General features: G+C 48.5%; 1 protein-coding gene across 3 annotated transcripts in view; it reads left to right on the top strand.

Moving 5' to 3' along the window:
• Positions 1–14956, top strand: part of RALGPS1 (Ral GEF with PH domain and SH3 binding motif 1) — a 282818-nt gene that overhangs the window by 30082 nt on the left and 237780 nt on the right. For all 3 annotated transcript variants that reach the window (XM_082657473.1, XM_082657474.1, XM_082657475.1), the window contains one exon: positions 12865–12986. In XM_082657473.1, the coding sequence (XP_082513599.1) occupies positions 12930–12986 (57 nt within the window). In that variant the 5' untranslated portion in view covers positions 12865–12929. The remainder of the gene's footprint in view (positions 1–12864; positions 12987–14956) is intronic.

Raw genomic sequence — 14956 nt, 5'->3', positions numbered from 1 at the left:
CACACCAGGTCCTTGCTGGATGAAATTCATGGCCTGGCTTTTGTGCTTCTGCTTCACCTACGTGTAGAGTCAAAGCGTCTCATCTGAGAGACTTTGCCGGGCCCCCAGGTGCCGTCCTAGGTGCCCACGGCACGCTTGCTGCCAGATCCCAGGGCTGTCCCCAGCTCCACCCTGAAGGGTTCTGCGGTGTCTCAGGCCACTGGCTGAATACTTTCTCCTCTTCCCGCTGCCGGCTTCTGTATAATAAGGTCACTACTCAGGCAGAGTCGTCTTCTGTTATCCATCAGGGTATTTCTCCAGCTTCCTTCTGGAGGAAGATCTGGGATGCAGCCTGTTTTCCTCCAGCTGGGTATGTATGCTCTGCATACAGGAAAATCCACTCTTTCTGTACGTCCTGCAAGTTTTTGGTTTATGTTTTCAAAGGATCACTCTGTTTGTGTTGAGAATAAACCATGAGGAGGCAGGGGTGTGGCAGGGACACTGTTTAGGAGGCCGTCCTGCTGTGCAGAGGCTCGGGTCAGTTTGGAGGTGGTGAGACGTGGTGTGTCCCCCAGAGAGGGCTTATCCCTGCCAGTGGCTGCCCATGAGGACACAGGCACCCCCGCTCTTCCAGTTGCAGGTGACACTGCCTGCCTTTCCCCAGAGCAAATGTCCCCTGGACGGTAATTAAGATTAAGTGGGTGGCTGAGGAGGGCTGTGCGGAGTCGGGGAGAGGGAGTGGGGCGCTGGATCCCTGGTCTGGCTTTCACGATCCCTAATGTGCAGAAAGGGAAGTGTCACTGCCAGGCTTCCAGAATGGAAGCGTGCCAATCAGGATGCTCCCAGGCTGTCTTGGGTGTCTGGGACGTCCCAGGCAGGCCACCCTCATTTTCTCACTCTCTCTTTTACCCCGATTTCCCGAAGCTCTCTTTGAGTCCTCCCCCACACGTATCCCTAGGTTTCCCATTTTCCTAAAACCTGCCTCCACTCCCTGTGGAAAACTCAGGTCTTGCTCACCAGCTAGTGGGTGCAGGTGAGGGTTTCTCTCTTCCCCCTGTTTTCTGCAGGCTTGTCTTGGAAGGGAGGAACGTTTGATTTCAAGGATAATTACATGTGCATGGGGCAGGGATGGGGAAGCTCCAGCCGGCCTTTTCAAAGAGGGTCTAAAATGAAACTATCCTGCCAACCAGAGGATTCGTTTTCTTTTGGGAACCCTTTCATAGTTTTATGAAAAATACATATTTTTCAGTCACGTTCCTCCTATTACCTTATCTTAGAGGTGATTTCTTGCGGTCTCATGCTAAGAGAGCATTACCCTTGCTTACCCCTGCCCCAGGGAGGGTGAAAGTGGTGGTGACGGGTGTCAACACAAATAATAGCTGTCATTAATGATGTACCATGCCGGCCGCTTTTAATGTGCACCATCCTGTGAATCCCTTCAGCCATCTTTGAGGTTGCTACTGCAGTGTTCCCCATTTTACAGATGAGGAAAGTGAGGCTTGGCCAGGTCAAGCAACTTGCCCAGGGCACAAGGTCAGTGATGGGTGAGAATTCAAATCCTGGTTTATCTGTTTTCTAAGCCACAGAGGTACCCAGCTCCTTCTCCTGCCTGAGAACTTGCTCTGCTGTAACTGTCCTATTCTTAGCTCCTGCCAGGCCTGTGGTTGTAGCTTGTCAGCCTCTGGGGGGTGGGAGGTGTTGAACCACAGGCTGTGCCTGCATATATACACGCACACACTTGTGTCTGTCTGTATATCTATTTGTGTGTGGCTGTGTGCACAGATGCTGCCCTACCCTGTGTGAACGTGTAACCTTGGGGACAGGGACAAGGGATTGTGGGACTTCCCTTGTTTATTTTATACCTTTTTAAAGGTATTACTCTTCTGTAAAGGATTCTGGAAGCCCTCCTACTTGAGAAGAGCAGGCCTGAGTAGGCATCGCTAGGCTGGACTTTCTGAGGACGGATGGGCCGCTGGTTTCTGCCTCCCCGGCCTCAGCGCACAGTGTGTGGGGGCATGGGGGGCACCCGGTCAGCGCTGTCACGTGAATTCGCGGGTGGCTGCTTGTCTGTGCTGGCCCTACGTCAGCTCCATGCACGTAGGTGCTTCACTTCTCCAGGAAGACGCCCTTCCTTGTCCTATTCTCCAGGTTTGCTCAGTTTCACAAGTTTTCTCTCGTTTTTGTCTATCTGCAGACCCTCAGACTCCACAGCCAGCCCTCTTCCCCGAACACTGCTGCTTTCTCTCCCCCGGGGGGGCTCAGCCAGGGGGGCATTTGGACACAGTGGTGCCTCCTCAGCCGTCTAGCCCGCTCAGCTCATTATCTGGCCCTCAGTGAGGAGGGGAGATGTTGGATGTCGAGCATCTGGTGGGTGGCTTGAAAGGGGCGGGGGAGGGCATGGCGAACACGGCGCCAAGGGATGGCATCTCAAGTCTCATGTGCTCACGTGGCCGGGGCCTCGCTTTGAAAGCCGCCAGGCGCTGCTGCTTGCCAGGAGGAGGCTTGGCCAGTTTGGAGAGGGTCGGGAGGGGGTATAGTGAGAGCGCCGCTGCCAGCCCGCACGAGGGGACCTTTCCTGGGCGCCTGGCAGGTGGTCCAGCTTCAGGGTGACTGTGACGCTGGGGGAGGCCTTTTGGTAATACAAAACGGGCACACTGTGGCCGTCCAGAGAGAGAGGGAGAGAGAACACATACACTTATTGTCCCTGACGTGGAGTGAACAACTGGTTGTGGGTAGAAACCCTCTTTGGTTCTGTCTCTTCATCTTCTGTTCAGATGCAGAAGGTGGAGCAGCTGTGCCCGAGCCTGTGGAGAGCAGCATGGCCATGCGAGGAGGCGGGCTCGGACACGGGCTCGGGGCCGTCTCTGTGCTGGTCTGAAACATTTGGAAGACATCACTCTCTTGTACTTGAACATTCCTGGATGTGTGTATTTTCTTTGAAACAACCTCCACAAGCTTAGGAAAAAGTGGTTTTTCTGCCTTCTCCACAGTGGTCTGCACCAGACTGTCTCCTGCTATTTCCTTGGTTTCCTGAACCTGCAACATTGAAGGAGAATTCTCAAAGTCTGGAAGGAAACCAACATCACATATGGGACTTTCCTTCCCCTCTTCAGGAGCCCACACACGAGACTGGAGTCTGTCACACAGAAACCAGAGACATGGGGTGGTGCTGTGGTTCTGATACAGCTCCACGTTCTTGCAAAGTTACGTCATGAGAATCTTTTCCTCCTGCAGGAGGCATTAGTATGAGAGTGTGTGCGTGTGTGTGTGTGTAAGAGGTGAGGGAGGGTGGGAAGACAGGGTTTTTGGCCGAACTTAACAAGCTGGTACCCTTTCCTTGGTGCCGGACTGCCTCCCTGTCCAGCAGGGGTTACAGGCAGGCAGGTGTGTGAAAAACGGATCCCCGAGTTACAGTGTAGTTTCTCTCTCTGAGCCTCAGCTTTCTCATCTGTAAAATGGTTTTTTAAAATAATTAAAAAAAATAAATTTATTAATTTTCGGCTGCGTTGGGTCTTCGTTGTTGCACGCGGGCTTTCTCTAGTTGTGGCGAGTGGGGGCTACTCTTTGTTGCGGTGCATGGGCTTCTCATTGCGGTGGCTTCTCTTGTTGTGGAGCACGGGCTCTAGGCACGCGGGCTTCAGTAGTTGTGGCATGCGGGCTCAGTAGTTGTGGCTCGTGGGCTCTAGAGCTCAGGCTCAGTAGTTGTGGCGCACGGGCTTAGTTGCTCCACGGCATGTGGGATCTTGCCAGACCTGGGATCAAATCTGTGTTCCGTGCATTGGCAGGCACACTCTTAACCACTGAGCCCCCAGGGAAGTTTTTTTTTTTGATGCATATAAATCCTTAACCAGAACCTTAAACAGAGTAAGTGTCTAATAGATTGTTGTGATGACAGCAGTAATCAGACTGTGTGTGAGCTCCTCGAGGGCTGGCCTGAGTCCTCTGCACAGAGCAGGGCTTGGGAAAAGGGTCACCAAGTTTACTGAAGGATTGAGGGAGTGACCAGGAGGCAAGATGCCGTTCCTGTGGCTGTAGTGTCGGGGCCATCTGTTAAAGCTGGCTCCGTGGGGAGCCCTGCCTGCTTATTAGCACCCCTGTTAGTCTAGGATGGGCAGGGACTGGGGTCAGGTGAGGAGGGGAACCTGTTCCCTGTTCTCCTGGCACACGGGCATCTGGGGTGTGCTTTCACACCTCTGGGCTTCTGCTCATGCTCAGAGTGCCTGTGGCCCACCCACCGCTTGCCTAGAAACACTCACATTTGCCCTTTTAAGACCAGATCCACAGCTCTTAGTGATGTCTTCTTTGACGCCCAAGGTGAACCTGTGATCTGTTACACCACGTATCCTGTGAGTATCTACCTATGGGATTTTCTCCCCCCTGCTACACTGCTGGACCCTGGAGGGCAGGGCTGTGTCATCTTTGACTCTGGTCCTCAGAACTGGTCCTCCAGGTCTCAGTGGATGGGTGTTGAGCCAATGAATGAATGAACTGCTGAGCAGTTACCCATTCGTAATGGCCCTAAAGGTAGGAGTCATTTATCCTCAGTTCCTCTCTTTTCCTCTCCTGTCACATGCAGTCCATCAGCAAGTCTTGTCTGTTTCACCTCCAGAACCCCTCCCAAATCCATCTCTTTTCCCCATGGCCAGCAGTCCGAGCTGTCAGCATCTCTTACACCCAGCTGGCTTTGCTGCTCCCATCTTTGGCCTCCCATGGAGTTCTCTGCACAATAGCCACTGTGATCTTCAGAAACAGTGAGATCAGATCATGTCACTCCCCTGCTCAGAACCCATTCCCAGGCATTCTAGGTAAAACCCAAACTCCCCACCATGGCCTGCAAGACCCTTTATGCTCTGGCCCCAGCCTGTCTGTCCACTGCCTCCCACTGACTGGGCTCCAGCTGTGGCCGTTTCTCTCCATCACACACCTGCTGAGCTCCTGGGCATCTCAGGCCCTTTGCACTCGCTGTGGCCTCTGTAAAGGACACTCTGACTGGTTTTTATGGTTGACTTCTTCCTAGGGCTTTAGCTCAATACTGCATCTTCAAAGTCCTTCCTTGACCACCCTGGCAAATACTGTCTTCCACCCTATTTTATTTCCTGAAGACCCTCATGATCTGAGTTCACATGTGGTTTCTGACTCGTGCTGGAATGTGAGTTCTCTAGGGGCAGGGTCTGTTTGCTTTGTGTCCCCTGTGCCTGGAACAGGGTCCTTGACCAGCCTTCCCTGCATTTGGATGGGAAAAAAATGAAATCTTTATTTTCACTAACTTATAACTGAAATTTGGCATCTTCCTCAGTTGCTAATGTAGACAATAAATTATAGTAATATTTACAGTACCTGGAACTTTGTCACCAATAAAAGTCACAGCTACCTCCATATCACATAATAATTGTGGGCATGCATCTCAGAAAATTTATGTTCTTGACTACTTTGAAATTATGGTAGTTATTAGACCCACCAATAGATCTTGCTATTTAATGCAATTATATATTCCCTTACCTGAAGAAATACATATATTACTATATTATAAATTACTTTGCGGTACGCGGGCCTTTCACTGTTGTGGCCTCTCCCGTTGCGGAGCACAGGCTCCGGACGCGCAGGCTCAGCGGCCATGGCTCACGGGCCCAGCCGCTCCGCGGCATGTGGGATCTTCGCAGACCAGGGCACGAACCTGTGTCCCCTGCATCGGCAGGCGGTATATTATAAATTACTTAGAAAATAATTTTATAACTGAATTTTAATACAGTTGGCTTCCTGAGTAGTCCTGTGTAATTGGTTTCCTGTATAATTTTATTTTATTCATTTAAAAACATTTCTGTGATGGGCTTCCCTGGTGGCACAGTGGTGGAGAGTCTGGCTGCTGATGCAGGGGACACGGGTTTGTGCCCCGGTCCGGGAGGATCCCACATGCTGCGGAGCGGCTGGGCCCGTGAGCCATGGCCGTTGAGCCTGCACGTCCGGAGCCTATGCTCCACAACGGGAGAGGCCACAACGGTGAGAGGCCCGCGTACCACAAAAAACAAAAAACCCCCAAAAAACCCCCCCAAAAAATAAACCAAAAAAACATTTCTGTGAGAAGGGGCCCATGGGCTTCACCAGATGGCCAAAAGGGTCCAAGGTACAAAAATGGTAGGAACTCCTGGCTAGAACAAAGTCTGCACAAAGTAGGAGCTCAATGAATGCTTGGATGGACAGGTGAAAGGATGGTGCACGTCTTCCCCCGTGAGGATGAACCCCCTGTGTTTTTAGGGTCGGGTTATGGTGGCTTGGCATGAACTTGGTATTTAGGAAATAGCCTTGGTCAAGGTCTTTTGGAGATCTACTCCAACAATTGACACTGAAAAAGAGGCATTTATTACAGAGCCCCGGGGGATTGGAACCTTTTCTTTCAGACACAGGCTCCCTCTTCAGCTTCTCTCTGCACATCTGCTGCCTCCCCACTCAGAGGGACTCTCCTTGCACTGGGCAGGATCTGGCCACCCTCCCCTCCGGAGAGCACAGTGCTCAGTTCAGCTGACTAGCAGAGACTGGCACCGTAGGGTCCTGAGTTCCGGAGATGCAGGTGGGCATTCTGGTCCAAGCAGTCCGGCCTGGGAGGCACGGTCCACATATTCAGGGGCCTTCCCGTGGGGTGGAGGAGGGGTTCTCAGGGAGGGGCCTGGGCTGGGCTGACCCCCTTGATGGGAGTCTGGTCCCTGGCGAGGAGTTGGGGCTCGCCCGGGCCTCAGGGATGGCAGGTGGATGGGTGAGGGTTCCTCTGGGCCCTGGAAAGGATGTTCCATTCTGCTTGGTCCTCTTATTTCTTAGCATGTGAAATATCTCTTGTCTGAGAGTCACTGCCCATAAAGTAGGCTGTTTTGTCAGTGACGAGATATGCAGGAGTCACATCGGAAACAAGTGGTCTGTCTGTCTTTCCAGCTCAGGCCGCCAGTAGGAAGCACAATGGGTAGCATGGGTGGGCTGTCACTTTGTCTCTAGGTGGGCTGGGCCAGAGTGGGCCGGGTGCGGGGGAGTGGGGGGCAGGTCAGGCCTCATGGAGGAGGAGCCCTATGCTCGGACCCCTGGACTCAGCCTGTGCTCCTCTGGGGGCCTGGAGCCCGCAGCTGGAAATCTCCTTCCCAGTAGGGGAGGCCTGTGGTTTCACAAAGCACCATGCTGTCCTTTCTTTAATGTTTTAAGTTAATTGTTTGTTTTAGGAAAAAAGAATAAGTATAAATGTATGAAACTGCAGGATTAGAATTAACACTAATAGCAATTAATAGCCTTAACAGAGTGCTTGCTTGGTGTTTGACCTGACCCTAGCACTTTGCAGGTATTTTCTTGTTCAGTCCTCACCTGGGCCCTCAGAGGAGGCCCAGGCCCTGGTGTCTGCTGACCAGGGTTTGGACTCCCCAGTTCTGCCACCTAACTAGCAGTAAGTTACATCACCTCTCTGGGCCTCAGTTTCCCAGGAATGAGAATAGCTTCTGCCTCACAGGGTTGTTGTGAAGATCAAGTGAGCTAAAAATGTTGTGCTTAGCCCAGTGCCTCACTCAGCATCAGCATTCCCTGTTCACGCCGTGTGCGCTTGGGGTGGGGGCCCCGAGTGCACCACCAGAGGTCACTGGAGAGATGGGCCAAGTTGGCGACGTCCTGCAGACGGGAAGTAGGGAGTGAGCAAATGACGGTCATGGAAAAGGGTCTGAGACTCATGGCCCCTAGGCTGAAGGGCTGCGTGACTGGTTACCAGGCCGGTGGGGAGAGCCACGGCCTCTGGTTTGAGCCCGGCCGAGCAGACTGGGCTCCACGTCTGGGCTCCCCTTGGGGAGCCCTGCAGAGTGCTGGGCGCTCCCTGAAAGCAGCAAAGCCCACCTCAGCCTGGAACTGGAGCAAGTTGGACCCACCCCAAGAGGGTTGGCTGGCTGTGTGCCACTCTGTCTCCCCATGGTGACTCCGTCAGGCTAGGATCGAGTCACTTTGTTCAGATGGATGAGCAGCTTCCATCCATCAACACAGCCTGGCTGAGTCGGCCCCAACCCCAGTCCATGGGAGCTGGTTTGTCTGGTCTGAGACAGCCCTGGCATCCTGATTCCCTCAGCTGCCTTTGGACTCTTCCGTTTCTAGATTCCCCACTTGGAAGTCTCTGGGCTTACTTGGAGGTTTCTGTTGGAGGATCCCATCCACTTGATTCCTAGGAGGTGTTGCTTCTATTTCAGAGGCTGGTTCCTCTCCCCTCAGGCCCATCTCTCTTTTTTTTTCTTTTAATGTGTTGTTGGATTCTGTTTGCTAGTGTTTTGCTGAGGATCTTTGCATCTATATTCCTCAGTGATACTGGTCTGTAACTTTCTTTTTTTGTAGTATCTTTGTCTGGTTTTGGTGTCAGGGTGATTGTGGCCTCATAGAATGAGTTTGGGAGTGTTCCTTCCTCCGCAATTTTTGGGAAGAGTTTGAGAAGGATGGGTGTTAGCTCTTCTCTAAATATTTGATAGAATTCACCTGTGAAGCCATCTGGTCCTGGGCTTTTGTTTGTTGGAAGATTTTTAATCACAGTTACAATTTCATTACTTGTGATTGGTCTGTTCATATTTTCTGTTTCTTCCTGGTTCAGTCTTGGAAGGTTATACCTTTCTAAGAATTTGTCCATTTCTTCCAGGTTGTCCATTTTATTGGCATAGAGTTGCTTGTAGTAGTCTCTTAGGATGCTTTGTATTTCTGTGGTGTCTGCTGCAACTTCTCCCTTTTCATTTCTAATTTTATTGATTTGAGTCCTCTCCCTCTTTTTCTTGATGAGTCTGGCTAATGGTTTATCAATTTTGTTTATCTTCTCAAAGAACCAGCTTTTAGTTTTATTGATCTTTGCTATTGTTTTCTTTGTTTCTATTTCATTTATTTCTGCTCTGATCCTTATGATTTCTTTCCTTCTGCTAACTTTGTGTTTTGTTTGTTCTTCTTTCTCTAGTTCCTTTAGGTGTAAGGTTAGATTGTTTATTTGAGATTTTTCTTGTTTCTTGAGGTAGGCTTGTATAGCTATAAATTTCCCTCTTAGAACTGCTTTTGCTGCATCCCATAGGTTTTGGATCGTCGTGTTTTCATTGTCATTTGTCTCTGGGTATTTTTTGATTTTCTCTTTGATTTCTTCAGTGATCTCTTGGTTCTTTAGTAACGTATTGTTTAGCCTCCATGTGTTTGTGTTTTTTACGTTTTTTCCCCTTGTAATTCATTTCTAATCTCATAGTGTTGTGGTCAGAAAAGATGCTTGATATGATTTCAGTTTTCTTAAATTTACTGAGGCTTGATTTGTGACCCAAGATGTGATCTATCCTGGAGAATGTTCTGTGCGCACTTGAGGAGAAAGTGTAATCTGCTGTTTTTGGACGGAATGTCCTATAAATATCAATTAAATCTATCTGGTCTGTTGTGTCATTTAAATCTTATGTTTCCTTATGTATTTTCATTTTGGGTGATCTGTCCATTGGTGTAAGTGAGGTGTTAAAGTCCCCCACTATTATTGTGTCACTGTCGATTTCCTCTTTTATAGCTGTTAGCAGTTGCCTTATGTATTGAGGTGCTCCTATGTTGGGTGCATATATATTTATAATTGTTATATCTTCTTCTTGGATTGATCCCTTGATCACTGTGTAGTGTCCTTCCTTGTCTCTTATAACATTCTTTATTTTAAAGTCTATTTTATCTGATACAAGTATTGCTACTCCAGCTTTCTTTTGATTTCCATTTGCATGGAATATCTTTTTCCATCCCCTCACTTTCAGTCTGTATGTGTCCCTAGGTCTGAAGTGGGCCTCTTGTAGACAGCATATATATGGGTCTTGCTTTTGTATCCATTCAGCAAGCCTGTGTCTTTTGGTTGGAGCATTTAATCCATTCACATTTAAGGTAATCATCGATATGTATGTTCCTGTGACCATTTTCTTAATTGTTTTGGGTTTGTTTTTGTAGGTCCTTTTCTTCTCTTGTGTTTCCCACTTAGAGAAGTTCCTTTAGCATTTGTTGTAGAGCTGGTTTGGTGGTGCTGAATTCTCTGAGCTTTTGCTTGTCTGTAAAGCTTTTGATTTCTCCATCGAATCTGAATGAGATCCTTGTTGGGTAGAGTAATCTTGGTTGTAGGTTCTTCCCTTTCATCACTTTAAGTATATCATGCCACTCCCTTCTGGCTTGTAGAGTTTCTGCTGAGAAATCAGCTGTTAACCTTATGGGAGTTCCCTTTTATTTTATTTGTTGTTTTTCCCTTGCTGCTTTCAATAATTTTTCTTTGTCTTTAATTTTTGCCAATTTGATTACTATGTGTCTCGGCGTGTTTCTCCTTGGGTTTATCCTGTATGGGACTCGCTGCGCTTCCTGGACTTGGGTGGCTATTTCCTTTCCCATGTTAGGGAAGTTTTCAACTATAATCTCTTCAAATATTTTCTCGGGTCTTTTCTCTCTCTTTTCTCCTTCTGGGACCCCTGTAATGTGAATGCTGTTGTGTTTAATGTTGTCCCAGAGGTCTCTTAGGCTGTCTTCATTTCTTTTCATTCTTTTTTCTTTATTCTGTTCCGCAGCAGTGAGTTCCACCATTCTGTCTTCCAGGTCACTTATCCGTTCTTCTGCCTCCATTCTTCTGCTATCGATTCCTTCTAGTGTAGTTATCATTTCAGTTAGTGTATTGTTCATTTCTGTTTGTTTGTTCTTTAATTCTTCTACGTCGTTGTTAAACATTTCTTGCATCTTCTCGATCTTTGCCTCCATCCTTTTTCCGAGGTTCTGGATCATCTTCACTATCATTGTTCTGAATTCTTTTTCTGGAAGGTTGCCTATCTCCACTTCATTTAGTTGTTTTTGTGGGGTTTTATCTTGTTCCTTCATCTGGTACATAGCCGTTTGCCTTTTCATCTTGTCTATCTTTCTGTGAATGTGGTTTTTGTTGCACAGGCTGCAGGATTGTAGTTCTTCTTGCTTCTGTTGTCTGTCCTCTGGTGGATGAGGCTATCTAAGAGGCTTGTGTAAGTTTCCTGATGGGAAGGACTGGTGAGGCCCATCTCTTCTGCCCCTGGAAATCCTGAAAGTGTTTTTGCTTATTAATAACCATTGTCTGTCATCGTGTGCTAATACAATTTGTTTTTAGTATTTTAATATTTCTTTGATTATTTCAAAGGGATGTGGAAGGGGGGAGTTAAATGTGTAAGTTCAGGTCACCATCATGAGACAGCTGGTGGCTGCTGCATTTGCTGCGGTTAATTTACCTACTGTAAAATGCACTCATTCCAAGTGTATGGTCCTATGGCTTTGTGGATTTCTGGGACTGTGTAACCATCACCACATCCAGTTTTAGCACATTTCCATCACCCCAGAAAAATCCTCTGTGCTCATTTGCAGTTAGTCCTGCCTCCACCCCAGCCTCTCATTGATGTGCTCCCCCTCTCTATGAATTTGGCTTTTTGGACATTTCATAAGAATGGCCTCATATTGTACAATCCTTTGTGTGACCTCTTTCACTTAGCATGATGTTTCTGAGGTTTATTCATGTTATACTTTGTATCAGTGTTCCATTTCTTTTTATTGCTGAGTAGTATTCCATTGTATGGATATATCCCATTGTCTATCCATTCCCCAGTTGGTGGGCACTTAGTTTCCAGCTTTTGGCTAAGATGAATAAATTCATGTGCATGTTTTTGTGTGGACATATGTTTTCATTTATTTTAAAGATAGTTACCTAGGTGTAGAATTGTGGGGTCATTTGGTAAGTTGATGTTTAACCTTTTAAGAAACTGCCAAACTGCTCTCCAGAGTTGCTGTGCCTGTGGCACCTCGAGCCAGAAGCCACGCATCCTCAGCTGCTTCTCCCTCCCCCACATCAGTTTCTGTTGCATTTCTGTCCTTACCGTCTCTCAGTCTGTGTCCTTCTCTTTGGTGTCACTGTTGCCACTCTAGCTCAGAGGACCCTCGTCTCTTTCCTGATAATTGCAGTTGGCTTCCAGCTGGTCCCTTTGCCTTCTCCTTTCCTTCCCCCATTACATCCTGATTGCTTTCCTGGGAAAAAGCTGGTGGTGGCTACAGTGCTCTGATGTTCAGTGATGTGATAAACGCCCTACTAGGGGCATGTACACATTGGTATGAGAGCGCTGGTTCTTGTTTGAGTGGTCCAGGTGCGATAACCAGGGGAGATGACATTTGACATTTGAGCCAGGTCCTGAATAATGATGGTTTGGTGGGACGGCATGAGCAAAGACACCAAAGCACGAGTTACTTAACCTCTCTGTGCCTCAAATTCCCCACCTGGAGTATGGGGGTAATAACAGGACCTACCAAGGACTGTTGTGAGCATTAGAGGAGTTACTGTAAGTAAGGTGCATGGCACGTGGCGAGAACTCTCCGAGTCTTAGCTAGTATCCATATTATTATTATTGATGGAATGGTCTGGTGCACAGGGAAACACGGTAGATTCAGTTTGTCTTCTTCACCTGCCTTCTTTTTAAAACAAAGGTCACAAACTCTAGTGTCTGTAGGAGCCAGGCAGGTCCCCAAGTGGCTGTACAGGCCAGACGGGGTCTGAAAGGCACTTGCTCCAGTAAGTGCACCAGTACAAGGGGCAGCGCTGCCCAGCCCAGCTGACGGCTGTCATGCAGGAATGGGGCCCAGTGCTGCCAGAAAAGTCACAAATCCAGAATTCTGTGTGAAACCTTCCAATTTTTAAATGTTGGTGATTAATTTAAAACATACTAAAACCTGTACAAGCCTAGCTGACTACATCTGTGGGCCATATTTAACCTGAAGGCCACCAGCTTGTGTAACCTTTCTTTGAAGGTCTCCTCTGGGGTCACCAGCTCAAGTCCAGCACAACTCTCTCCCAGGGTGGGATTAGCTTGGGTTTGAAGGCTGGTTTTTATGAGCCCCTTTGCCTTGCAGGACTTCTTCAGACAGGTTATGTCACCGACAGAGGCTGCCCTGAAGCTCCCTGTGGCCTGGAGACTATGTACAAGAGGAATGGTCTGATGGCTAGCGTGCTGGTCACCTCTGCCACTCCACAGGTACTGGGGCTGCAGGACCAGGGCCGGGGCCGTGGGTGGGGTGGGTGGGCCAGGGCTCCTTGCAGCTGACCCAGGCCCCCTGAGTCTTGGCCCGGAGGCTGCAGGCCTCCATGAATGCCACCATTCTTAGCCCTCCCGACCAGCCATGCCAGGCGTGAGATTTGGGAGGCAGTCAGTCCTGAGGATCAGTGTGTTTTCTGAAGTCGTTCTCTTCAAAGAAAAACAAATACCTGCCTAGTCCAGTTGTAGCAAGTGCCACATTCCATTTTGGTGGCAAGAAGGGATCAGACCTTTCCCAAGCAAAGCCGTGGCTGATTATAAATAGGTCACACATTCTGGAATGAAGTCAGACAGAAGTGCTTCCAGCTGGCCCCGTGTTCCTATTTACCTTGCTCAGGAGGAAATGGCTGTAAGGGCTGGTGGTCGAGAGTGGCCTGGGCTCGGGCCCCTGCCCTGGGGGTTTGGGAGTTTGCTTTCCAAGTTCTGTAATAGAACAGAGGCAGGCGGGGGAGGGGGTGTCATCTGAGGCCTGGGGAGACCACCATGTCAGATGCATAACGCTGGGCTCCTGTGATAAACGGACAAGGGGGTGCTCCGTGTTCTGAACTCACAAGGCCCTCATGGTCGAGCTGGGCTTTTGAAATGATCCTGTGCAATCAGCTAGAATTCATAGGAACCAATCCATTTCTTATAACCCTTTAAAAAAATTCCTTAGCTTGATCTCTGGTTCTGAAAGCAGACTTGTGGGTACCCGTTAAAATTCCCAGGTGGCGCCAGTATACATTTAAATAAAGTTACTGTGTCGTCATCACCACCACCACCTCCACCGCTACCACTGAATGTATTTGGGGCAACTTTTGATTAAATAAGGCCGCTTGTATGAGTGTGTATGTTTGGGGCAGGTGCAATGGGGTGTTACAGGAAAGTTATAAAACCTGAAATTCCAGGAATGGACTCTGTCTGGTAACTGGAGGAATCAGACTTCTCTTTCCATTTACAGTTTACACTCCGTCTAGAGTAAAACTTCTTTCTTTTTTAGCCTCCGTCTGTGTATATATGTATACATACACATATGTGTGCAAACACACATATATACTATATATATCTACATATATGTGTATATATACAAATATACATGTATATGTGTATCCAGAACGTGGTGGGAGCTCAATAATTATTTGTTGAATGAATGAACAAATGAATGCATGTCTAATTGAAGTGCTCAATACATTTTGGTGACTGAGTGACACGTTTATACAGATAGACACCCATGATTTAGTGCTTAACTATATACCGGGCACTTCTTTTGTACATTCCACAGGCATGATCTCACTTAATCCTCACAATAACCCCATCAGGCATGTGCTGTTGTTTCACCCCCAGTTTATAGGCGAGGAAACTGAGGCAGGGAGCAGTGAATGAACTGGCTTCAAATCACACAGCTGGTCAGCGGTGGGTGGGGATTCATAGCCAGGCCTCTGTGACTCTGGAGCCACTGGTCCTGACCATGATGACATTACACTCCCCGGAAGAAGGTCAGCCCCGTCACCTGCTTCAGGCTGCTCCGTGGAAGGGGATCATGGAAGTGCAGAATGATTTATTGGTAGCCATTGCTCAGGGTCTGTAAGACCGAGGGGTGGAATCGATGGCCAGTTCCAGAAGTATTCAGGATTAATCTTTATTACTTTTCAAAAGTTTAACACAGATTCTCCTCAGAGGAGAATGTCCCATCGCCCGTGGAACTTTCAAAATAGCCATGCCTGAGCCCACCCAGGCCCCTTGAATCAGCATCGCCCAGGGAGGGGATCCTGCCAGTTGCTTTGTAAGCTTCATTTTGTATGACCTGTGCCACAGCCCTGGGGAGCGGGTTCTAATGGTGCCATTTTACAGATGGTAGCTGAGGCTCTGCGAAGTGAAGAGGTCAGACAGCAGCTCGGGTGGAGCTGGCATTCTAAGCAGGCCTGTCTGAC

This window comes from Grampus griseus (assembly GCF_964374135.1).
Source record: "Grampus griseus genome assembly, chromosome: 6".
Taxonomy (NCBI): domain Eukaryota; kingdom Metazoa; phylum Chordata; class Mammalia; order Artiodactyla; family Delphinidae; genus Grampus; species Grampus griseus.
This window is presented reverse-complemented; position numbering and strand designations above follow the sequence as displayed.